The following is a 26,912-nucleotide window of genomic DNA, read 5'->3' as shown; positions in this document are numbered from 1 at the left end:
AGTATAGGATAGAAATATAAAATAGCAAAAGTGTCTGCTAAAATATAAAGTAGCAAAGGTAAAAGTTATCACAATGAAGAACTACAAGATATGACATATGCAATAAAAAATGGATAAAATTTAAAAAAATAACATACATTAATAAAAATTTATAAAAACACAGAAAACTGGAATTGATTGAGATTGAAAACTAAGAAGAAAAAAAAAAATAGGATACAATTATACATCAGCGAGCTGCCAACATTTGCATCTTGTAATCATGGAGATCTCGTACAACAATCAGGACAATATTTAGCATTCATCCAACAGGACGAAGAAAGAGTTTCAATAATCAGGGAGATTTGAAATTTTGATCATCAGAACGTGGACAGATTTTTGTTGTTGGTGGGGACTGTCTGCAGAATCAGGGAGGGCTAAGAGCTCTGTATACATGTAAATGCACATTCATGATTCAATAGATTATACAATAATGTACAATAATGCACATTGGTAAAATGATGTACATTGGTAAAACCATTCAAAGATACAGCAAGAGCGATAAAAATACAGAGGAAGGAAAGAGAACCAGCTGAAGCCCGAGGGATCGCCTAAAAAGAATCAAAGTTCCTGTCAATATGCTCTCCTCTCCAGCATGTCAAATAACAAACTTGAACAGCAATAAAAAGTATTAGAAATGACTATTTAAACACACAAGATCAAACACGATTGAAACATACATGACAAATTCTGTTAAAATTAGATGGTGGGGAAGAAAATTGAAGAAAAAAAACCCACAAAAAAAACAAATGTTGTCATCTCAGGTGGGAATGGGGGGAGGGGTGTCATAAATTACCTGTTGCTCTTCCATGAATGCACAACTTCTTCTTGGTTTGGGATGCAATGATGTCTTGCTTGGTCATCTAAGAAATCAAATAAGTACTTGATGCAGAGGGGGAGTGTGTTACTACGGTGATTGACACTGAAGATCATCTCAAACAACTCATCTATATAGGACTGCAACACACCCTGTGGACAAACAAAAACACAAAATGCTCAATGTTTGTTATTTTTTTAATTTCTTATATAAGAGCAACTGTGTATAATAGATGGATTGCACATGACGTCATTGACCACCATCTTTGATGTATAGAAAAGTGCATGCATTGTATGCACTGCGCACAACTCTCAGCCAATGGTAGCCAATGCAAGGGGTTTATAGCCAAATCAGAAAATAACAACAAATGTGGTCATGTTGAAGGCAAATCAACAGGGCCCAATTTCATGGCTCTGCTTACCGCCGAATTCTGCGCTTAGGATCATGATTCCCCGCTTACGTGCAAGCGCCGAATTTCTGCGCTAGCCTTGTAAGCGTAGAATGCCTAGTAACATGTAGTACACATGCGCAGAAGCCCAAATTCGCCGCTAACCCAAATACGCTTGCCGTAAGCACAGAATTCCCTGCTTCCGTAAGCGCAGATTCTGTGCTTACGGCACGCAGAGCCATGAAATTGGGCCCATGTACACTGCTGTTCATCATAGAAATAGTTCCTATACATGTGTATAGGCAGAAGGAATACACATTGAAAAACTGTGCAGATGTTTAACTATACATGAACTACAAAAAATACATAGAAATATCAGTCTGAAGTAGTTTCAGTAACATTTACCATTTGGAAGAGTCGATTTCACAAAGTACTAAAGATTCATCAAGTACTAAAGATGAGTTGACAGCACTATCATAGTGATTTGTATTGCGACATTACTCTTATCTTAAAGACACTGGACACTATTGGTAATTGTCAAAGACCAGTCTTCTCACTTGGTGGATCTCAACATATGCATTAAATAACAAACCTGTGAAAATTTGAGCTCAATTGGTCATCGAAGTTGCGAGATAATAATGAAAGAAAAAACACCCTGATTACAAAACGTTGTGTGCTTTCAGTTGCTTAATTTCAAAATTAAAATCAAATTTGTGGAAAATTACTCCTTTCTCAAAAACTACGTTACTTCAGAGGGAGCCGTTTCTCACAATGTTTTATACTATCAACAGCTCTCCATTAAGTTTTTTATGCTAAACATTATTTTGAGTATTTACCCATAGTGTCTGTCCACTGGCTGTAACAGTTAAGATGGATTCACTCTTAAGATCTTGTGTAATTATTTATGAAACCAAGCCCAAATTTCTTCTTGGTTTGTTAAAAACAAATTAGCAAAAATTTTCATTTAATTTAAAAACCACAACTTTACACTCCCTGTAATAAATGCTCAATGATGTTGTTCTATAAGATGAATGAATGAATAAAAAACCAAAATACATAAAAATTGTTGAACTAACCTTGGTGGTTAATAATCGGGGCAGATAGATCTCAGCCAACATCTTGTGGTCTTTGTCACCAGATTTATGATATTCCGAATCTGATTGTTTGACTAAATGCCAGAGTTTAGCGCCATTTATATCCGTGTCTGCTGCCAGCATGGGTGTGGTCATTGAACGGGCGGGGCTATTGGCTGTAGGCAAGCTCACTAAAGAAGAAATGTAAAAACACAAATATAGGATATCACAAATATTCCAACATTAAAGACCAGCGTGAATGATAACAGCAACACTTGTGTGAGTTAAAAAGGAAAATAAATAACAACAAAAAGTGTACAATTTATGTTAATTGTAAAGATAATTTAACATACCATATTTGCTATGTACGTATGCAAGATGGTAAAAGAGAAAAATTCTGTACCCAAATTACAGGTCACTAGTGAGGGAGTGGTCACTAGTGAGGGAGTGGTCATGGAGGCCAATATGAGAAATCATTTACAAACCTCTGAGGTCAGAAGGAACTTCGCTCCAGGAGTCATAAATGTGATTACAAAATGTGTGCCTAAAAATGCCAGTATTAAATGTACACTTATTGGGAATGAGGGTATGGGAATCAAAAAATCTAAAAATGTGGAGATCAGTGTTACGGAAATTGACCATAGCATTTAACAATCACAACGCAACGAAGGTCCGACAAATAAGGTCCGACATGCGTGTGCGTATGCTTGGCGCGTGTGGCAGAGTTGTGCAGAAAGGCATTGGAGAGGCTCACGTGTTCTTGCTCACACGTGCGTCGTGGGCGGAGCCTAATGGATCGGTCAATTGCTGTCACAGAGGAAAATATTAGGGTCTAAGACATCGAACAAAGGAGGATTCAAAACTTGAGGTCATTACACATTTGTGTGTATGTGTTGGTTGATAGGAGGAGGAGGGGGGGCTTTATAACTTACTGCCTCTAGAGTTTGAGAAAGCTGACATGGTGAAGCCCTGTTTTGGAACCAATGCTATTGTTGCACCATCTTTAATCTGTCAAATGAAGAAAGTAATCAAGCTTATTAGTAATACAAACATTTGACCATGGAACTGAAACGTCAGAAAATGTTACGCTTGCAGTTACTGAAAGAGGTAATACACCAAGTGACGGAACCTTCGCTTGAATGGCCGTGTTTTTATCTTTCTGTTCATTTTATTAATTGTATTGTGTTGTAATTTATTCCGAAACTGGGACAAACCACTCTGGGATAATAATTCACCACAAATAGGGAAGAAGTCTAACAAAAAGCTAGGAGTATTAACTTGGTGGAAAAAAAGGGGGGGGGGGAAGAGGTTAAACTGGTTAAACCTAATCACACAGTTTGATTTCCTAAATAAAAAAATATATTTTTAGCACTGCAATTAGTAAGGTGACTTGACAACTTACCCCAGAGTAATTCCGAAGCATATTGAGTCTTTTCCATTCTCCTTCCGTCTTGTCGTCATCATCTTGAAGTAACATACGACCATCTTCTCCACTTCTCCACTCTGTTCAAACCATCAACAAACACTTTGTCATTAATATCATCATTGGTGAAGCATCCTCTAAACACACGGTCTCACTCAGCAAAGAAAACTTTGCAAAGTTAAACATAGCAGAGCTGCCAACATTTGCATCTTGGAGATTTTGTACAACAATAGATAGATACAACTGTAGATGGATAGATACAGGTACATATCATTTATGACACACACTTTAAACAAAAACCACATTATACAATTTACACTGTCAAATGGGTGGAAAACCAATGATATAATTTATACAATATAAAGGCATAGAGTACAACGCACAGTAAAAGTCTAACATTCAAATACAAAACAAAACCCAATATACACACTGAACATCAAAGTACTACAAGTATCATAACCAAAAAAAACCCCAGCACATCATAAGATAAAAAGACACAAACAAAGGATAAAAAGTACAGGAGATCTGGGGTTGACCGGCGAGCTCAGTAGGCAAGGTGAGGCAACAAACACACTATAAATTAATGCCCCTCTGAGCGGAAGCTTTAAAGGTATGAATACTGTTGGGAACCAATGATTGTCTGGAGCGACAAATGGAGGTCCGTGAGACACAGAGACGGATACCTGTGACCTATTGAATATAAAACAACTGTGTGAAGGAAGAGTGTGAGAGGTAATGCATTGATTTATGAACTTTTAGCAAAACCTATTTATCATGGAGAAAACTTAAATAGGAAAGATTTTTATGAATCGAGGAGACATTAAGAAATACATTAAACATAATAAATTCAAAGTCCCCACAATCAGGGAGATTTTCAACTTTTTCATCACAACATGGACAGATTGGTTTTAATTTCAGGGAAACTTTCTGCAGAATCATGGAGAGTAGGTACATGTAAAACATTAAACACATTCCAACCGGGGACCTATGACAGACAATAGGGTCCAGGGTGCGGGAAAGGTCCACAGTTGGAAAACTTATATAAAATCAATGAGAGCTGTTGCAAATAGGTTAGGAGTATAAACAAAAGAGAGACAATAGGAGGTCCACAGTTGCAGGCGTATATGCTTGTATATATACGAGCTTGCATGAGTTGGTAGCTGTAACATGCTTACTATACAACGAGCTTGCATGAGTTGGTAGCTGTAACATGCTTACTATACAACATATCATGTAATTACACATTTTGTTCCTGCGATGCAGTAAACCTGTCTAGTTTTTGTCAGGGAACTTCATTTCTCAAGCAACAATCTCTGTTCGGTTCTGGTCCAGGCCAAGTCTTAGACTTCACCAGATATAATTAGAACTCAGAAGGTTTTTTTCAATGTGAATGTACACGTAACAGTGTCATATATTTTTGACTTCTTAAGTCGTTCTTGTATCTTACAATTTTTGTTAGTTTCCTTTTTTTTGACCATGTGACCAATAAATAACTGAATAAACTGGACTTGAGAACCTACCTAGATCTAATTCATCTTTAGGCGGTCGGAGACTGTAGGGTGTTGTCTTGCACAAGGCATCTAGAATCTTCTCTTTGACTTGGAAGATTGTGTCGTAGTCCAGCACCTTGACCTGTACCATCTGAGGATCCTTCCCAAGACCGATGGCATTGATCATCTAAAGATTCAAACAGGAAAAACTCCACTCAAATATAAAATATCAATAAAAGTAAAGACAATGTAAACAAAACAAGACCATATCCAGTGAATGCTAAGTAAACAATAATAATAACATCATTTAAAAACAACAACAATGGGAAAGAAATCAGACACCAGTGTCAGAGTCGATTGTTGATAATTTGTTTGTAATTGTTTTATTGTTACTTTTCTCGATCTGACATAGTGTAAATTCCCCAAACCTGCGGTTTGTAGATATTTCGCGCAGTGCCGCATTTCTGTCACGTCATATGCATCGACTGCGCAGGAAACGCCCTGTTAAGCTATGTTATGTAGGCATACTTTGCGTGCCACCCTTAGTTAACTATGGTCATGGTAATTAAGAACCCCCCCTTCCTTTTTTGGCAAATGCCTTTGTATTTTTGCATTGAAACAGTTGGATAAAGGAAAGTTAATGTGGAGTGTGAGAATGTGTGGTGAAAGTTAAAAAGCAATGTGAGCTTGAGGAGAGAGGACGTGTTGAATGTGAATGTTAGGGTTGCCGACCAAACAGCAGGCGAGTGGATACAGCCACCGTATCAGTATTGGGCCGGTCAGCCAAAGTTATGGCCGAGAGCCACCTTCGTGTACGTCAGAGTTGACCAATCTCTACAGCAACGGCAGTGTGACGCCAAAGACTCCTCTCCAATTAATTACCATGACCATTTAACCCCTGGAATCAGCTACCCCTCTCACCGTACCCCAAGTCTGGATCGCAAGGACGACCACGGCAGGGACACAAGAGTGTGGCGCTATAATTGGGATTCACCCGCAAGACGGAGGTCCGCCGCCGGTGAAGGTTTTTAACGACGCAACGATTATTTTGAACATTGTTAATTTATGAAAGCTTAAGTTGGTCCAGTTAGTGAAACTTAAGGCTTGGGGCCAGATTGGCAGAACCCGATTCGTAGATTATTTGTTTGTTTTACGTTGCTTATAAGTTGAGAAGTGACGCACAAAGAGAGACGATTATACATTGATTTATTTATTGTAACTGTTGTGCGATAATTAGACCTTGATGTGAGAAGGAGCACAAGAACCATTCTGTAAAGCATATTATTTATAAGTTTATCCGATGTTGTGAGCTAATACAACCAATAGTTACTGGCGACCCGAAAGTCCGGAAGCCATCATTTCAGTTTATACCTTGATTATGTTGTAAATATTGTAAATACCCCTAAGGTTTATTTAATAAGAATATTTGAAGTTTAATTCGTGTCGAGTGAACGTTATTTTGTGTCCGTCTTTCAGTTACACGATTTCTATATTGTCGAGTCTGACAACCAGGTATGCGGTATACACACGAGTAGGATTTGAAACTGTGCATGGTGGATATATAACTATGAGAGGTTTGGGGTAACACCTTGTGAATATCTCTTCCGAGTAGTGGTGGTTCTGAAAAGTTTCTTTTCAGGACCACCACTCAAAATAGATAATCCTATGGTGTTACCGCAAACCTCTCATACTTAAAAGTGGAATGTTTTCTTGAAATGCTTTATACTACAACGAAAGCTGCAATAGTTTTTATTGCCATTAATTTTAAAGGCAGTGGACGCTATTGGTAACTACTCAAAATATTTATTAGCATAAAACCTTACTTGGTCACGAGTAATGGGGAGCTATTGATAAAATAAAACTCTGTGAGAAATGATTCCCTCCCACATAACGTAGTTTTTGAGAAAGAAGTAATTTTCCACGAATTTGGTTTAGAGACCTCAGATTTAGAACTTGAGGTCTCGAAATCAAGCATCTGAAATCACACAACTTCGTGTGACAAGGTTATCTTTCTTTCATTATTATCTCGCAATTCCGATGACCAATTGAGCTCAAATTTTCACAGGTTTGTCATTTTATGCATATGTTGAGATACACGAAGTGAGAAGACTGGTCTTTGCCAATTACTAATAGTGTCCAGTGTCTTTACGAGTGATTACCAAATGTATGTATTTAATACCAACAGGTCACAAACAAAGGAGGACGCAATGGTCTATAATGTGACTCACCATAACAGTGTAATTGATCTGTTGCCTGATGACCTTGACTTCACTCAAACCATAACGAGCTTCCCCAGTGATTGCATCTACCGGTCCCTTCTCCATCTGCTGTTTAATTGCAATGAAGAGCTTGAAGAGTGGTTCCCCCGCTGTATCCTTGATGAAGTTATACAGGAGGAACGTCAACCAGTTACTCACCATCTTCTCAGCAACAGACTCATTCCTAAAATAAAAAAACAATGATCAGTTAGTTTTTAAGGTAAACAAAACAACAATCAGCTAAAGGTAAATTTCAGCGAATGTTGCAAAGAAAATTTTCGTAAGCAGTGGTAAGCAATTTGAAAAGTGTGGCTGAGCATTGCCAACATTCGTTAGCTATTCGTAAGGCATGCGCAAGCAATTGGCAAGTGTAGGTAAGCATTTGTAAAATATTCGTAAAGTATTATTAAGGAGAGATCGAGGGATGACCAAGGGCGACCCAAAAAATATGTCCCAACCAATCGCAATTCATTGCGAATATTCATATTTTCCACATTATGAGTGCAGCATATATTGGTTGCCCTCGCGACTCCACCCTACATTGGATAATAGTTAAGCCATAAATATATGTGCTTTTGGGGGCTTAGTGAGCCCCAACCTACAATGAAACGTCATTGCTCCATAAGTGCGTACATTTTGGTTGCACTATGGTTATTGATATTAATATATAAGAGAAATAAGAATATTGATTACAACATATAAACCAGGAGTTAATATCTTTCTTTGAAGCATTTTTCAGTATTAATCTTTAATTCATACCCTCCCTTTCTCGCGTTTCACAAGTGTATTTCAAAAGCCAACAACATAATTGTGTGCATTCAAAATGTTTGATCACTCTTACATGTATCTGCTTTATAGAACAGCTGACAAATCAGCATGCATTAATAGAGCAATGCTTACTGTTAACAGTAGTTATGAAACTGTGCCGACGTCTATAAGTAAAGCTTAAAGACTCTGGACACTATTGGTAATTGTCAAAGACCAGTCTTCTCACTTGGTGTATCTCAACTTATGCATAAAATAACAAACCTTTGAAAATTTGAGCTCAATTGGTCGTCGAAGTTGCGAGATAATAATGAAAGAAAAAAACACCCTTGTCACACGAAGTTGTGTGCTTTCAGATGCTTGATTTCGAGACCTCAAATTCTAAATCTGAGGTCTTGAAATCAAATTCATGGAAAATTACTTCCATCTCGAAAAACTACATTACTAGGGAGCCGTTTCTCACAATGTTTTATACTATCTACCTCTCCCCAATACGCGTTACCAAGTGAGGTTTTATGCAAATAATTATTTTGAGTAATTACCAATAGTGTCCACTGCCTTTAAGGACACACTTACTTGCTGGCTGGTATATGTCGAATGACAGAGTTGGCATAGGCTACTCAGTCATAATTTAACTATGAGTTTCATTTTTATATCTTGAATGTAACATCCCAAATGAATTCATAAAACATTGCCTTAAAGGTGGTGGACACTATTGGTAATTTACTCAAAATAATTGTTCACATAAAAAACTTACTTGGTAGTGAGCAATAGAGAGCTGTTGATAGTAAAAAAACATTGTGAGAAACGGCTCCCTCTGAAGTAACGTAGTTTTTGAGAAAGAAGTAATTTTCCATGAATTCGATTTCAAGACCTCAGAATTAGATTTTGAGGTCCCAAAATCAAGCATCTGAAAGCACACAACTTTGTGTGACAAGGGTGTTTATTCTTCCATTATTATCTCGCAACTTCGACGACCAATTGAGTTAAAATTTTCACAGGTTTGTTATTTTCTGCATGTTGAGATACACCAAGTGAGAAGACTTGTCTTTGATAATTACCAATAGTGTCCAGTGTCTTTAATTCCTACTCCCATGAAGGCAAGGGCAAACCTTTGAGAGACAAATCATTACAACATGCTTTTCTCAACATTGTGATACAAGAAAAATGTCTTTGCTTTCGCACTTCACTGGAAGAATGGAACTGGGCAGAATATTTTGCAATAACATGCTATGATTTGATGACGTCGGTTATTTCATTAAATGCTATAATAAAGTTTAAGTAGGATTTGAAACTTTGCATGGTGGAAATACGATATGGAAAGGTTGCAGTAACACTATGTAATGACTATCGCTAAATAAGTTGGGGTGGTTCTGAAAAGAACCGTTGGTTTCAACTCGAGTCGACGCTTCGATCAGTATGCTCTGATCGCTATCTCCAGAAGACGATCAGAGCATACTGATCAAAACGTTGAGTTGAAGCCAACGGTTCTTTTCAAAACCACCCCAACTCATTTAGAGATAGTCATAACATGGTGTTACCGCAAACCTTTCCATGAACAAGTTTTAAAAACGAAGAGTTAAGAAGCGTCATCAAAGATTTGCTCAGTCTCCTGTAAGTAATTATAACCAAACTTAAAAAGAACTTTATTAAAATAATAATGAAATAATAATTTTAAGATTTGCAGGGTTGTGTTATTGAAAATGACTCGTACAGGTTTTTGTTGACTTTTATTGCTTCATGTAAATGTAGCTCAGATGTCTTAGCACTAGACCATGGAGCTAGCTCACTGGCTAAAGACAGTTACCCGCTGCTAAAACATGGGATTTGTACTGACTCTAGCCAACGTGCTAGCTCCGTGGTCTAGAGGTAAGACATCTGCTCTAGCAATACAAAGGTTGTGGGTTCTGACCCCACCGGAGTGATGTTCCTGTGAATTTGGTTTTACAGAACTCAAGAAAATATACAATGTTTAATACACATCGGTGTGATGGTAAATAAATTAAAAAAAAATAAAAAATAAAAATAAAAATAATTATTTCCTTTCAAGGAATCATCACCAAATTTCCTTGTTTCCTTACACGAACGGCAAGGAAACAGTTATACACTCTAGTCTTCCTCACAGTATTTTTTATATATTATTTTGGGGCAAGGTTTATTGACTTCCCAAAGTTTCAGAAGAAATAAAAGAACAAAATCACAAGAGTACAGAGTCACAAACTATAAAGAAAGAAGCATCACTTTTGAGTGATACAGCAAAGGCATTACATGCATTGAGGTGACATATTACATGTACTTGTACATCCAAATGTGACAACGACACAGACAACAATTTGCACAGACAATGTGAAGTACAAATCCACTTTGACATGTGTAATACGTTTTAGATATAATAGATGTTTCACAGGACTCGGGGGGAAGTACTGAGTATACAGTGCTAACACACATCGGTGTATGGGTAAAAATCAAAATTAATAATCTTTATCCCCGATGCAAATTTAACATCCAGTTTATCGTTGCGGTACCCGCTGCCAAAACATAGGATTCGAACTTCCTGTAGCTACCGGGCAATTTCGGTAGTCTAGTTGGTAAGACACTGCTCTAGAATTGCAAGGATCGTGGGTTCGCCTGTGATATTTTTTCACAGGACTCGGGGAAGTACTGAGTATACAGTGCTAACACACATCGGTGTATGGGTTAATATTTGACATGTGTGTCCAAAAAATATGTTTCTAAACTTTGATCTTGAACACAAACACATCATCATCTTTACGATTTCAGTTCATAAATCATCAAATTAATTAACACAAAAACTAAGAAGAACAGAAATACAAAGTTTTGAAACAGAACATTGCAGATCTAGTCAAAGGTTGGTGCTGTTTGAATGAGGTGTTAAGGCTGACAATACTTACCATGGACATTTCAAACAGCCGTGAAGTCCTTGTCTTTTGACCCTCAAAAAACTGTGGTTTTCATAATCACTGTAGATTTTTGTAATATAGCCAGCATAATCACAAAACTTGTTTTGATTTTCTATGATTATTAAGGTTTTTTTTTTGTCTTTAAGGTTTATATGATGGCAAGTGCTATAAATGAATCTATATGGTGGTACATGTGTGCCTGATCCCATGTAAAAGCATAACAAGTTTCCTAGTGCAGCTCTCGGTCTAACACGATACAGTAATTAATAATAATAATAATAACCTTATTTGCAAATGTATAAAGCATTTTTTACAAAATCGATACAAAGCGCTTAAGAAAACAAAAGCAACTACACAAAAAGGGTAACAAACTACACATTAGACAAATAATAACAATGCAACGTGTGTAACTTAAGATAGAGGTGGGTTTTTAATTGGGATTTGAAGGAACTCAGGGAATTGGTTAAACAAACAGATTGAGGAAGACAGTTCCAGCATTTTGGCCCAGTTGCTTCAAAAGCTTAAGACCCTACATTTGTACGTCCAAATGCAGTCCACATTCCAACTAAATCAAACAAACCATGCAGTTGGATATCAGATGGATTAGTGATGTTTCTCAGTGGGTTATACAACTTTGTGTCCGGTCTGAACGACACCAACCACCATGAGACTAAGGAAACCTATGCTGGACAAGAAATCCAACCATGCTAATCAGCGTCTCCCATTGTACGTGTAAGTACTAACACAGTCAATAGTACTTTGTCATAGTTGCAAAGGGGTTCACCCCAGTGTTCCTGGTTTGATTGGCAGCATATTGTGCCATGGCACTTTGTAAACCATTACTTTGTGCGACATATACGTAAAAGGAATAGGTCTAATACTCAAAATCTCAGGGAAATATTGAATGTTTAAACCGATTGACTGTCACTGAGTGGCGGACATAAGCGCTATTGACCTCTTGCACGCACGTCACACGCGTCAACTGTGCCACGCTCACCCTTTTGGTGGTCAATAGGTAAACGCTGAGTCGCCTAAGACGCGCTCTTCACTGAATAACGCACAGTGACATTGACCGACAAAATGGCGCATCCAAGATTATTCTGGGCCCAATTTCATGGCTCTGCTTACAGTAAACACAGAATCGGCACTCACGGAAGCAGGGAATTCTGTTTTTACGGCAAGCGTGTTTCATGGATTAGCGGCGAATTTTGGCTTCTGCACATGCGTGGTCCACGTTACTAGGCATTCTTTGCTTACAAAGGCAGAAATTAGGCGCTTGCACGTAAGGGGGGAATCGTGATCGTAAGCGTAGAATTCGGCGGTAAGCAGAGCCGTGAAATTGGGCCCAGATGATGACGTCAGGTGAATAGGGTCAATATAAGAAGCCACTATTGTTATTATTCTTAGGAACAGATTTAGGGTGGGAGTCAGGGCTATAGCACCAAATACAATATTAACAAATTTAGCAAGGAATGACATTACCTCCTCATGAGCAACCTCTCTCTTCCTTTCTGCACATGTTTCTCAATCAGATCGGCCAATAGGACCTTGAGAATGGTGGTACAGTAGTCCATCTTGCCCTGCAGTGCCACCATCATCAGAGACGCCACGTTACTCTTATCTTTCTGAGTGAAGCTCTTCTGCTCTTCCAGGGTGCGGATGAAGGTCAGCAAGAACTGCTTGTTGTTGACCAGCAGTTCAAACTGTACGAGGCCCTTCTCTATGTTGGTCTGGCTAACGCCTGCAAGCTGCATTCATAACAATCACAATACAAACAAAATGTTCAGTCGGTTTGAATGGAGAGATAGCCCAAAATTAGAGAATAGGGCCTACTTGTAACAAAATCAATCAATCAAAAAAAAATGTTAATTGAACAAATTTTGAAAGGTGAATACAAATAAAACACCAATACATTTTTTCTCAGCAAATGAAGGTTTATTTATGCCAAACAGGTACATTTGCTGACATTTTTTAGTCAAATAACTTCATTTACAAGGAGCTCCAAAATATGCAAAACAAATTTCATGAAACCATAGCTGCAACAACGGCCTTAATTGTCCTGAGCCGATGACATAACATGCTGAGAAATACCTAGATGAATGCTTGGCATGTTGAGACAATGCAACTGCTGGCTTGTGTTGCCGTTGGAAAGTTATCGTCAGTTAATTAACATTTAAAATAATGTTTTATTCCTGTGTAACTTTCTATGCGTTTGTAAATCATCTTAATATACCTGTGGATTTTAATATTCCTGTTCAAGCTTTTTGTGAATCGCTTTAGAGCATTTCACAAGAACAATTTAGGTCCTTAATAAATGCATGTAATATTATTATTATTATTAAAAGCCTTTGAAAACAATCACTGAGATGACTTACCGATAGTTCTTTGAGCACGCTATGGTTAGGCTGGTCAGGGAATAATGTTTTGATGCAGTACATATGATACTCTCGGAATGGGATGGCAACTAAATCTCTGGTCAACACGGTCACGGCTGTCTGTAGTTCGGCAAATGCTGCAGAAATCAAACATGGACATTGGTTAATCTTAGTAACATCCTGCAATAATATCACTCAAAACTTTAACACAGGGTAATTTAAATTGCACAACATCAAACTTTGAGCAGAGTACTTCATGAAAAAAGGTAAAACAAAAAATTCTCCCCTCAAACATTCAAAGCTTAAAAATTACTTTAAACCCATTCAACACTTTCAGAACAAAAAACAAAAAAGTTCAGAGATTTACAAATAATTTACAGGGTTTACAGAAGGTACTTGTGAAAGACTTCTCTTGAAATATTATTCCATGAAATGCTTTTCTTTTTTAGAAAACATTAAAAAAATATAAGTTCTCGATAACGAGAATTACAGATTTGGTTAAAACACATGTCATGACACGGCGAAACGTGCGGAACAAGGGTGGGTTTTCCCGTTATTTTCTCCCGACTCCGATGACCGTTTGAGCCTAAATTTTCACAGGCCTATTATTTTATATAGAAGTTGTGATACACGAAGTGTGGGCCTCAGAAAATACTGTTTACCGAAAGTGTCCAATGGCTTTAAGAAAGTAGAGCAACCAGGGTTTTGAATCTCTGTTTACCTTCTTTGCATTCTTTGGCCACCTGCATTTCATACAAGGCAATCTGATCTCTGATGCGTCTGTCGGTTGTATCGCTCCGGAATGTTTTACAATACACAATGATGCAAATGATGAGGAGGCAAAACAGACCACCGGCACACCCACCGATGATGTACACCGTGTAATATTTTCCAATGTACTGCAGCTGTCCAACGGTGAAATTCAAGTTACCTTGGTAAACCTGGGACAAATTAAATTTAAAAAAAATTGTCAGGGTTAACACAACAAAAAGTTATGATTTTAAAACTTGGTACATGTATGTCTGCATTGAAATAGTAAGATAGTTGAATAAAGGATACTAAAATCAAGGCCCAATTTCATAGAGCTGCTTAAGCAATAAATATAGCTTAACTGATGTCTGCTAAGCATAAATAAGCAGGATTACCTGTAACCTCATTCTTGTAACTATAATTTTATTGTGCTTGGCTACTTTTTTTGCTTTAGCAGCTCTATGAAAATTGGCACAGGTCTTGAAATCGTATAAGAACTCACGAAGAACAGCAGTCTGTGAATATTTCAGCTTATGACCCTAATTATCAGCTATATACCGATTCCACTGCCGTTGTTTTCCTTAATAGATGCCTTGCACTGTCCTTACCAGGGCAAGAGTCTGCCCATGGTCCAATTACACGTATTAATGATACGAGTGTAAAACACTCACTAACACAAGAGGAAACTGACTGCCAGAAAATGGCACAACCAAGAAATATTGTGACAATGACGTCAGGTGAACTGGAAATAAACGGCAAACATTTATCAACTACACCAATGTAGCTATCTTCAGATGGCAGAGAATGACTTACCACAACTTCAGGGAATTTAGTTCCTGTGACGCTAGCGGGCTGCTCATACGGTGGTGAACACGTCAGCAGTGTTACTATCAATGTCACTTCATCACAGAAAGCATCTCCGATTGCAACTCGTACATCACCTTCCTTGTATGCTGGGGTTAGATTCTGACCCTGAGCAGAACGAATCAATTAGGAAGAAAACATTTAAGGCACTGGACTTGTTTTGGTAATTACTCAAAATATATATTAGCATAAAAACTTACTTGGAAACGAGCAATGGGGAGCTGTTGATAGTATAAAACATTGTGAGAAGCGGCTCCCTCTGAAGGTAAGTCCAGTGTTTATGCTAAAATACATTTATTTTTGTGAAATTGTTTTACTCATTTCTTAAAAACTACAGCACCTCAGCAAGTAATATTTTAAGGAAAGCTTTCTACCATCATTATCTATAAACTGTGTAAGTTTAATGTAAACTTTGCGTTTTGTGTACCCATACCCTTTAACAACAGCATAGATGCATCATGTTACATTTGTTTTAGATCATAACTGAAAAAAACTGCAAATCAAGGCTTCAAATAATCAACTCTGTCAAAAACTTACACTTTAAAAACTTGTTTAATGAAAACGCAATGTTTTTCCTACCGCAATTTCCAAGATGTTATTCTGGTTAAACTTCAACTTGCGAATGTGATTCTCCTCCTTGAATTTGAAGTACACCGGGTCCGGGTAGAACTTGAACGCCTGTATGCCAGGAATGCCCTCCAAGGTGGTGTAGTTCTTGACCCCATCTAAGATGAATCCATACTGTGACTGTGACAGGCTGAAGATGTTATCTTGACCTGTCTCCCGAACAACTCGCCTCTTCTGTGTCTCTGCTCCGTTCTCGACAGAGTAGTCAGCTGCAAGGAAAGCCCCTATGTCCGGGGTGGGACAGGACATGCTGTTTGGCTTGGGTGGGTTACAATCCTGTTCAAGAAGAGAAAAAAATCCAAGACATATGAACATATTATTTAGCAAATCTGAAGTGCATGTACTCCTGGGGGCCAATGTCCCAATTGAGGCAACCAGTTCTAGACAATCTAAGACAAGAAAAATATTTCTTATATCGTTGCGGTACCCGCTGCCAAAACATAGGATTCAAACTGCCTCTAGCTACCGGGCAACCTTGGTAGTCTAGTTGGTAAGACACTGCTCTAGAATTGCAACGGTCGTTGGTTCGAATTCCACCCGAGTAACATGCCTGTGATGTTTGTTCACAGGACTCGGGAAAGCACTGAGTATACAGTGCTAACACATATCGGTGTATAGGTGAAAAAAAAAGTAAGTATATATATTTAAAAAAAAAAATAAAAAATAAAATAAAAAAATATTCACCTTTGTATTATGTAGTCCTATAAAGCGCCTGTATCCACCAATAAGGTGCAACTATGAATTATGAGATCGATTCTTGTGGCACCTTATAAATGTTTATAAGGTGCTGTAGCGCACTCAGCAGCTACAGCCAGAAACACCGGGGCGAACCCTTTCCTTTCAATATAAGTGTACTAAGACAACAGCTTAACGTCCCATCCGAAGGATGTTTAAATAGTGGTGAAGCGTGGCTCAAGGACTCTGTCATAACCAGAACTCAAAACCACACTCTGCAGACCAGAAACACCCGAGCATGAGACCCGGTGCTCTTGACCGCTCTGACACAACACACCTTTAAATATTTGCATCAGTTTCTTGGGGATAGAAAACGCGCAGCGCACTAAAACACTGTCCGCCATCTTGTTCAGCGTTGTGCGAGATCATTATCATTATCATTATAATAATAATAATAATAATAATAATAATAATAATAATAATAATAATAATTTATTTTTAATATAGCGTCTTACATAAAAAATCTCAAAACGCTGTACAGTGTTTTACATATTATAAACATTCAGCTATTCAGTGGTATAATGTGCAACATGTCTCACCTGTATTAGTTTAGTTCCATCCACAATGAACTGTATCTTAGGTTGTTGAATCACATCCAAGTTGGTTCCACTAGCCTCAATCATCAAACCACCACTATAAACATGAGACAATCATAACATGACTTTATATCTACATACACCATGTTTGTTTTTACTTGGATTTGTAATAGTTCTATAATGAAGACTCTTATAAAGCGCAATTCAAAGGAACGATCGTTGCGCTTCAAACATTATTATCCCTGGTCACTGTGCCATTATTTCGTTCCTTAAACCATTGCAGCTCCCTTGGGATTATACAGACTTTTTCCTCACCAAAAAAAAAAAAAAAGTCTCACCTTTCAAATTTAAATATCTGGCTTATATCTTATGAGAGAATAACTATAATATTAAAAAAACGTTGCTGCTTACCAAACAAAAACGACCTATTGTATAGATTTTTTAAATAGTTCACGGTCTTTCTTGGAAGCTAAATGACAACACATGTAAAGGGTGTACAAGGGTCAATTTCACAAAGCAATAGATCAATCTTAAGACAAATAGTCAGTATAACCATAGTGATTCGCATTAAGACATCACATTGTACTAAGCATCTACGTTTGAATTTGCAGACACAATCAATCTTGGCTCTTTGTGAAATCGACCCCAGGTGTAACAGAAGCAGTCAAGTGAGAAGAAATGAAAAGAGAGAGGGGGGGGGGGGGCAGAAACCACACAGAAAAAGAAATGGATAAACATTCAAGAAAAAGGGGAAAGGGGGTAGAGAGAATGGGCTGGTTGAATGTATACACATTTTGCAAAAATAGTTAATGGCCCGACATTTTGACCCTAGCAGAGTCTTTCTCAAAGGCTGAATGACAACACAACGTCATGAATCGGTATATAAGTTTAATATGATTAAAATTTATGATGGAAAAATTCATCGGGGACAAAGAATATTAATTTTGGTATATAAGACAACATAAGCTGTCAAGACGAAATACATGAACAGAGAAAGAGACTCAGAATGCACACAGAAAAAAACAAGGGATTACACATTTTAGTAAACTGTACAGTATTGTGACTTAATGACTGGTGGGTGAATGTATCTCTACCTTTTGATGGTGTCATAGCGATTTAGTCCAGTAATGACAGGATCCTGCTTGTATTGATATCGTACAGTAGCGTCCATCAGAGCCTCATCATCAAATGCCATTGCAACTGAACTGTTCCCAAAGCCTGCTGGCGTAGTGCATAATAACTCATTCGAAGAACGACTATATATAGAGAAAGAAAAAGGTATTCTTATAAATTATGCAACTCATTCATATATATAGCGGCTAGCTATATCACTAGGCTTTACATTATACCCTGGTTATTGGGCCAACAACATTCCTTCAATCTTTCTCAGCTCCCTAGAGAGTATACATCCCGAGCTGCTGTGGCCCTCCGATGGCTTTTTCATTCACAATATCAGCCTCTATACCCTCGCAGGTACCCATTTATACACCTGGGTGAAGAGAAGCAATTATCTTGCACAAGAACACAGGTGTCATGACAGGGATTCGAACCCACATCCCAATGAATTAGCCCCCAGATCATGATTTTGATACTCTAAACCGGCCATGATACCCCACAACCATACACGGCCAATTAATTAGTCTGTAAGAGCAGAATCCGCCATTCTTTTTAATGCAAACAGATTTTTACCTCTTCCGGGAGTATACGCCCGTTATCCTCTGCACAGTTTTTATCATCAGCGTTCTGTCACTTCTATGCGCGGTTTTAGTTTTAGTTGCTTCTGGGTGGATTAAAAAGGCTCCTTTAAAAGTCTTAGTTAAGCAACTAAAAACTATACTGCGTACAGAAGTGAAACTGACAGAGCGCCAATGTTAAATCAGAAAAGACTATAATCGCATAAACTCCAGAAGTGCTACAAATGTTTTTAAGAGCTGTAAAAAATACCGTGGATTCCACGATTAGCAGGGCCATACTATTCTAGACTGCAATGATAATTTAGCTTTATCTGGTAATCCTTACTCAGGCTTACCTTATTTGTTGACAAGGAAGTCCCTCGATGACCGTGTCAACCTTCCTACCAGCATCGAGATTTTGACCAGTGATAGTGATGTTGGTGCCCCCTGACCGTGGTCCAAGTGTAGGTTCCACTCCAGTCAATATGGGTATCTGATTTGGAGGAGGGGGGAACACATTAGTCATTATTACAAGAATTTCAGCTCCGAAGTACTTGTATTTGCCATCATGACAACCCCATGTAATTCAATGTAAAAAAAAAAAATGGCAAGTCAAAACTGTAAATTTTGTGAAATCGTCCTTGTGCTAATTAGTGTAATGATAATAACGCTTTATTTTTCTCAAGATAAAACTAAGGGACAACTTGCCCAAATTCATGATACTAGTTCACCTTGTTCCATTTTGTTACCTTGTTCTGTTACCTTTTTGAAGTTTGGCCCTGCTCCTGGCCCTTCTAGTTAGTCACCAACAAAAAGTGAAGGGCATAACCCTGTGTATGTGTTTGATGCACTTACCACATATTTGAAGTGTGTGGTAGATACTGCAGTAACTGTGTCCGTTCCATTACCTCCTTGGATTACAACTTTAATCGGTCCCTCGGCTGGTGTCTCCGTCGGAAGAGTGTAACACATCACTCTGCAAAGGGCAAAATCAGAAATTCTCATCAACATTTGGGGGAAACAACAAGTTTTAAGATGAGGTACAGAAACTGGAAATTCCAATATACAGTGAGCTTTGAGAAATTTTTGGCAAACCTCAAAACACATTCACCAAATAGATGAAAAGAGCTTTTAAGTACATGTAACACCTTTTTTGACCTACATATATATAAGGAAAAGTATTTCTCAACATACTGCAGCCCGATTTCACGAAACACTAGGATTAATGAAAGTTTGTATATATACTCAGCGCCTTGAGTACCTTGTTTGGTAGATACATGCGCTATATAAGACTTTGATATTATTATTATAATTAATCCTATCTAGAGTTAGGACGAGTAACTCGTCCTAACTTAGGATTAGTATTAAGGTATGCATGCTACAGTGCAGGGCTGGGACTCGTTCTAAGTCCTAAGATTAGTCAGTTAAGTTAGGAAAAGTTTGGTGAAATCGACTGCTGGTTCATCAAGGTTTATTTCATGGGAACTTGTTGTCTTTATATGGTTAACTCATGGATTCATTGTAGCCCTGGTGGCCTTACACTTTGGTATTATACTACAGTGACGTCCTGGACATCAGGGTACATTTCTGGGGCGGAAAAGTTTTCAGAGCTTCATAACTCAAATCTTACCCGCAAGAAAGCACCAATTTCAACAGATTCACATTCCATGGCAGCATATGTTTTTCTGCAGTGGGTTTTGATCGTGAGTTATTCTGCACAAATCCGTCATTTTCATGAAATAATGCAACTCCCAACATTTAGGAATTCCCATTTTTGTTTGTACTCTCACAGTCTGCCATGTGTACGCAAGACGCGCAAATCATGAATTGTTATGCGTGTTAATGCTGTGCAGTCACGATACGGTGACCAAGAATTCATGCGTCTAAGCTTGCATCATGCGTTTTGCACGCCAATGTATACGCGTACGCACGACAACAGACAACACTGTGAGAAAACGATCACTAACAGGAATTTGTTTACGTTGGGAGCTGCATTAAGAGGAAAATATGAGGACCAAGTCTCACCGCAAAAAAATGTATGCCGCCATGGAATGTGAATCTGTTGAAATTAGTGGCTTGTTGCAGGTAAGATTTGAGTTATGAAGCTTTGAAATTTGTTTCGCCCCAGAAACGGGCCTTAATAGTTAGGACTCTGTATTTGTGTACAGAGGAAGAGTCCAATATAGGGCTAGTAACAATGGTATTTAAAATAATTATAAACATTGATTCCAGTAACAAGTGGTTAAAGGGAAGGTACACGTTTGGTAATTGTCAAAGACCAGTCTTCTCACTTGGTGTATCCCATCATAACCACAAAATAACACGCCTGTGAAAATTTGGGCTCAATTGGTCATCGAAGTTGCGAGAAAGTGATGAAAGAAAAAACACCCTTGTTGGATGAATTTGTGTGCTTTCAGATAGGAATAAATGACTTCTAGCTAGAAGTCTTTTATTATTTTAACGAGAAATTACCCCTTTCTAAAAAACTAAATAACTTCAGAGGGAGTCGTTCCCCACAATGTTTTATACTATCAACAGCTCTCCAATGCTCATTACCAAGTCAGTTTTTAAGGTAAAATTTGTTTTGAGTTATTACCAAACGTGTACCTTCCCTTTAAACAAGATCCAATTTAAGGGAACGATGTACTACTTATGGTGTGTCTTGGCCGAGTGTGTAATAACACCTGACTCAAGCTCTGGTGTTTCTGATCAGCAGAGTGTGGATTTGAGTCCCGGTCATAACACTTGTGTCCTTTAGCATACCACTGTAATCCATTATTGCTGCGCCCTTCGAATGGGATGCAAGGCAGTAGGTACTGCGTATTGTGTAATGCACGTAAAGGAACCCAGTGTCCTTATCTTAAAGAGAAGGGGTTTGCCCCGGTGTATTTGGCTGGATTGGCAGCATATTGCGCCACAGCACCTTGTAAACTATTACATGGTGCTATGTAAAGGAATAGGTCTTTTGAACCTCTGTAAAGCACCTCGGGACCCTTTTGGGGTTAAGTGCCCTATATAAAAGCTGTGTTATTATTAAGGGAATCAATGTGTGGTGAAGAGGTTTTCAACTAGGGGTTTAATCCCAACGAGGCCTGGTTCTTGATAATTTTACCGAGACGAAGTCGAGGTAAATTATCAAGAACCAGGCCTCGGCGGATTTAAACCACTAGTTGAAAACCGAATCAACACACTTTGATTCCCATTCATAAATACCTTTTCGGTCAAAAACATCATCACTTTTTGGTCAAAAAGTAAAATAAATGCAAAAATTAAAAATTTTCAATGATTTCTTTCAACACAACATTTCTATGACATGGTAAAGCCCTCCGCCGCCCTCGGGTAAACAACTCCTTATAAGGGAATGCTGTGTGCGTCGCGCGTATCGCAAGGTCGCGTGTGACGCCCATGAATTAACACTTTTTACCGGTCATAAAGAAGGGTTTATACACACCCAAGTGACGCGCTCTCCACCAATACGAATAGCGTAACTGTCTGAGATATTTATTATTATTATGTAAGAAGTTATATTACTTTGACTTACTGTGTAGCTATTATGTAGTCATTTGACCGTACTCCACATTCAACACCAGCTACCATGATACTGACAATATTCTCCACCCTCAAGCCCAGGTTGATGCCAGTGATAGTCAGAGCAGTCCTGCCTTTGATGTACCCACTCATTGGATCAAACTACATCAACAAACATATCAAGAATATATATCAGTATCTGTACTGCGTACTCAATAAATGCATCTACATGGCTCAAAATATACATTGAACCACACGCCAGAGGCTAGTATTGTTAGTGTTGGGCTAGTAACATCAAGAATAAACAGGTTGCACAAATGAATAACCATCTGGAACTGTACAAATGTTGAAGGGAAAAAACCTGTGTTCCAATATTGACTCTTCAGTCACTTCATATAGATAAAGTTTATCCATATAGACAATAAGATAAATCTTCTCTTACATCTCTCAGTACTTATTCAAAATTTAGCAGTTAAAAGCATGTTAAATTGTGTCCAGAAAACATTCCCCCCCCCCAAAAAAAAAAAAAATATAAAAAAATAGAGCCCTGTTCTAATGAGAACTCTAAGTACACACAGTGCATATCACACATTATTGCAAGGATGAAACTAACACTGTTGTTCCAGGGAACGATTTTGTCCAGTGACATATTTCAACTGATCCTGAGAAGCAATTTATGATTTTTGAGTAACAAGCGATAATTTGTGTAGCATTTTGCTATGACAGCGTTCCCCCTTAAAGCCATTGGACCCTTTCGGTAAACAGTATTGTCTAAGGCCCACACTTCGTATACCACAACTTCTATATAAAATAACAAACCTGTGAAAATTTAGGCTCAATCGGTCATCGGAGTCGGGAGAAAACAACGGGAAAACCCACCCTTGTTTCCGCACGTTTCGCCGTGTCATGACATGTGTTTAAAATAAATTCGTAATTCTCGCTATCGAGATTTGATATTGTTTTAATGTTTTCTCAAAAAGTAACGCATTTCATGGACTAATATTTCAAGAGAAGTCTTTCACCATTACCTTCTGTAAACCCTGTAAATTATTTGTAAATCTGTGAACTTAAAAAAAAAAATTCTGTACCGAAAGTGTCCAATGGCTTTAACTGGTCCGCTAGCATGTAAAACACCTCAGGACCAGTTTAACTTCACTCCAAGCGGTCCGGCTGGAGAGCTCAGTGTTAAGAAGCATCCCAATTTAATATATAAAGTATGGTCCAGTGAAGAAGCTGATGGACCAGTGAGGTGACAAACTAACTGGTCCTGCTGGCCAGTCACTGAACAAGTTCAGGGTTAAACCCTGGCTGTAGATGTACATGTATACAAGGGAAATCGTTCACTGCAATCATCTCATTAATTAGATAAAAAGCATTTGTCATCAACTGGTACCAAATATGCACCGGTACATCTTTAACATTCCATACTTTTTTTAAAAATTCTCTTTAAAGGTTTCCATCTGTTAGTAATAAACCTTAAGACAACACAAGCATTGGCAAAAGGATCTAAACTATTAGGTAACTGCCCCTTCCCTTCCCTTCCTCCCTCCCTCCCTCTCTCCTCAACTAGTTTGATTGATTAAATACTGCACATCTCTGCAAAATCTTATCAGTGAAGAAGTACAAGTGCTGAGTAATCCTAGGAAACCATATGTCCTAAGATATGGTAAAAATACAGTCAGGGCAAAAATGGAATGTCAACGCAGTACCAATGCAGATGAATGGTTGTATCACTACAAATGGCCTGGAGGAAAAAAAAGTTTTAAAACAATTTTTACACAACACAAGTGCTTCAACCTACAAAAAGGTTGTATCTCATTAAAACTGTGTGGATGCTACCCACAAACAAATGATGCCAAGACACTAAAACAAGTTAGGCGAAATTCAGAATAGTCAATGTGACAGAATTTCCAAATTCATTTTTTCTTGCATTTTCTTTTTTAGCAAAGTAACATGCGGTGTTTTGGCTGGTTACCTAATTTTACTGAGCAAGAGTTTTCTGTGCTCAGCAATTTTGTGTGCTTATATGTACATGCTTTATGAAATTGGACCCTAGTAAGAGTGCTTAGAATGCAAGTGATGCAGATTGGATGTAAACCACTTCATGGTTGCAGATTTCTTAAAAGTTAATTTGATCAGTTTGGCCATAAAGACGTACATGTACATTGTACCACACCAAAACTAACTTTATTTGTTCAAGGCTGACTTTGAGGTAACCCAAGCACACTGTACTCAATGATCATAGATTGAACTACATGTGAACTGGAAATGTGTGAGTTGACAGAGGAAAGGGATGTTTAATTCTGGAGCTTGCCAATAATGAGCTTTCCATTAACATTATTATTGTTATTATTAATATATATTAGGGGAATGCAATTCTGTGTAACCACCCATCTCAACATCATTTCATTGCCCTTTAAATGGTAATTCTTACATTGGTAATGCTAGGGTCTATACACAGTGCGTCTCCATTCAGCCATTCCCCACCACACTGCGACTGCAAGCTGCACACACCACCATCGCTGCACCATCCACACTGATACTTATCATTCCCGGCCAGGCAAATGCCACAGTTGGGGCGTTTCACATCACACTTGTACAAATTAACTGTCGACAGAAATAAACCAGAAATTAGTAAGTGGCTATCTCTACATAGTGATCTCTATCAATCAATGCCAATAGAATGGCTACATTGAAGAAATATCTGCTGTGGACAATACATCAAATAAATATCTATGGAATAGACAAGTGAGAGTAGAATGCAGAATAAGACTGTTAATAAGGAGGTATGGATAGCAGTGATTTAAGTTCTGCTTCAATACAAAAAATACACCATCTTCAAATCTGCTACCAGAATCGTCAGCTTTTTCTAAGAAAGGAAAACTTGCATTGGGATTTTCTTACTAAAAAGCTACTGCAGACAACCTATGAATCGTAACTTCACTTTTCTACTTGATATAATTTTAAAAAGCAAGAGAGATGTCATTGAATTGGATTGATTGATTGATTTCTTTCTCTTGATGACCAAGTTCCTCCTTCTCAGGGGGAGGATTTCTCTCAGGAAACAAGCCGTTCAAACCATAGAGCCAGGGGGTAGAGCGGACAAACTTTTAGTCGTTAGAACCGGTTGTTGGTGTTCATCGGAAAGTAATCTGTTATCAAAACCATCTCTACTTAGAAGCTTTCACAGTTTGGGAAAATAACAAAATGTACAACATTTTGCTATCCAATTGTAAACAAAGTTAGTTAGCTCTATGGTTTGGAGAATATTGTTAAAATATTGATCACACATGATAATTATCAAATAAATGTTTTGTTTGGAACCAAAATACTTACGTTTACTTTAGGCAAAAAAAATCAACATCCAAAACCCTTGATGTTAGTTTGTGAAAAACCTCTGGCTGGTCAGGAAGTGGGTTCAATGAATGAGACAAGAAAATTTACCACCAGGGAGTAAAGGTCAGAGAGTCAGAGAATAAAGGTCAAATAATGAGTCAGAGGGTAAAGGTCAATGAACAAGAAATGAAGAAAATGGCAGAGGGGACTACTAGCTAGAAAGTAAAGGACAGAGTCAGAGAGCACAGTAATCAGAGAGTCAGACAGGAAAAGTCGTAGAGTCTGAGGGTAACAGTCAATAAACAAGAAATGAAGAAAATAAAAGAGGACAGACAGCCAGAGAGTAAAGGTCAGAGAGTAAAGGTCAATGAACAATAATGTTAAGAAAATGGCAGAGGGGACTACTAGCTAGAAAGTAAAGGACAGTGTCAAAGAGCACAGTTCAGAGAGTCTCAAGTCAGATAGTTTGAGGGTAAAGGTCAATGAACAAGAAATGAACAAGAAATGAAGAGGGGAAAAAGAGGATGGACAGCCAGAGAGTAAAGGTCATATCCAGGAAGACTATTTCTTAAGACCACACATCAACAGTCCAATATTTCTTATTAGACCTTCTCAGCAGTCAATATTATAATATCAGCCCAATATGCACTTTACGTCTAGCTGTCCCCCTTCTACTCCCCCAATGCCTAATCTAGGATTTCCTTCCCAAACTGTTGCTCCGCTTCAAGTTACACTACATTAATCAATTTCTGACACTTAGTGCAAGGAGCCAAATTTAAAGGGGAACAAGAAGTACATCATGAAAGAGAAAAACATGTTTCAAGTTTGCAAACAAATCTTTGGAAAAAGATTCAATGCAAATCGTGAAAGAAAATAATGCAAACAAACCTTTGGAAAAATTTGAAAAGCAAACCATGAAAGAGAAAACATGTTTCAAGCTTGCAAAAAAATCTTTAGAAAAGAATGACTGGTTATAAATGTAGCATACTCAAATAGTTATCGCCCGTTTTACAAAAGCAGTATCTGCCCCTGAAACAAAAAGTTATTTATACAACTGAAATGTCTATTTGCGTCACGCATAAACTACAAAGACGAGAACTGTGTGAGAAGGTTAAAAATAACTTTTGACAAATGATTTAATAGCCACTTGCACGACAAGAAATTAATTGTATCATGCATTGCTCATGAGTCATCCAGAAATAGATATATCCAGATATTGAATACTGCAATTTTGATCACGTATGTTATACATCTGTCTTGTTATTTCTAGATTCTTTCACTTTGACAATAACTGCACTGGGTAAGTCATTGGTCTAT

General features: G+C 37.9%; 1 protein-coding gene across 2 annotated transcripts in view; it reads right to left on the bottom strand.

Annotated features, from left to right (window-relative positions):
• Positions 1-26,912, bottom strand: part of LOC117306761 (plexin-A2-like) — a 90,122-nt gene that overhangs the window by 4,609 nt on the left and 58,601 nt on the right. Inside the window, exons 12-29 of one of the 2 annotated variants that reach the window (XM_033791255.1) lie at positions 24,694-24,866; positions 22,273-22,421; positions 19,587-19,707; positions 19,088-19,224; positions 18,153-18,314; positions 17,062-17,155; positions 15,740-16,063; positions 15,110-15,268; positions 14,268-14,487; positions 13,547-13,683; positions 12,654-12,919; positions 11,163-11,231; positions 7,456-7,669; positions 5,258-5,414; positions 3,717-3,817; positions 3,247-3,322; positions 2,318-2,505; positions 833-1,005 (exon numbers count right to left, since the gene is read on the bottom strand). In XM_033791255.1, coding sequence (XP_033647146.1) covers positions 833-1,005; positions 2,318-2,505; positions 3,247-3,322; positions 3,717-3,817; positions 5,258-5,414; positions 7,456-7,669; positions 11,163-11,231; positions 12,654-12,919; positions 13,547-13,683; positions 14,268-14,487; positions 15,110-15,268; positions 15,740-16,063; positions 17,062-17,155; positions 18,153-18,314; positions 19,088-19,224; positions 19,587-19,707; positions 22,273-22,421; positions 24,694-24,866 — 2,920 coding nt within the window. The remainder of the gene's footprint in view (positions 1-832; positions 1,006-2,317; positions 2,506-3,246; positions 3,323-3,716; positions 3,818-5,257; positions 5,415-7,455; positions 7,670-11,162; positions 11,232-12,653; positions 12,920-13,546; positions 13,684-14,267; positions 14,488-15,109; positions 15,269-15,739; positions 16,064-17,061; positions 17,156-18,152; positions 18,315-19,087; positions 19,225-19,586; positions 19,708-22,272; positions 22,422-24,693; positions 24,867-26,912) is intronic. The other variant, XM_033791256.1, reaches the window with a different exon arrangement.

The sequence above is a fragment of the Asterias rubens genome, chromosome 2 (genome assembly GCF_902459465.1).
Source record: "Asterias rubens chromosome 2, eAstRub1.3, whole genome shotgun sequence".
NCBI lineage: Eukaryota > Metazoa > Echinodermata > Asteroidea > Forcipulatida > Asteriidae > Asterias > Asterias rubens.
Note: the sequence above shows the minus strand (reverse complement) of the source record. Positions and strands in the feature narration are given on the sequence as shown.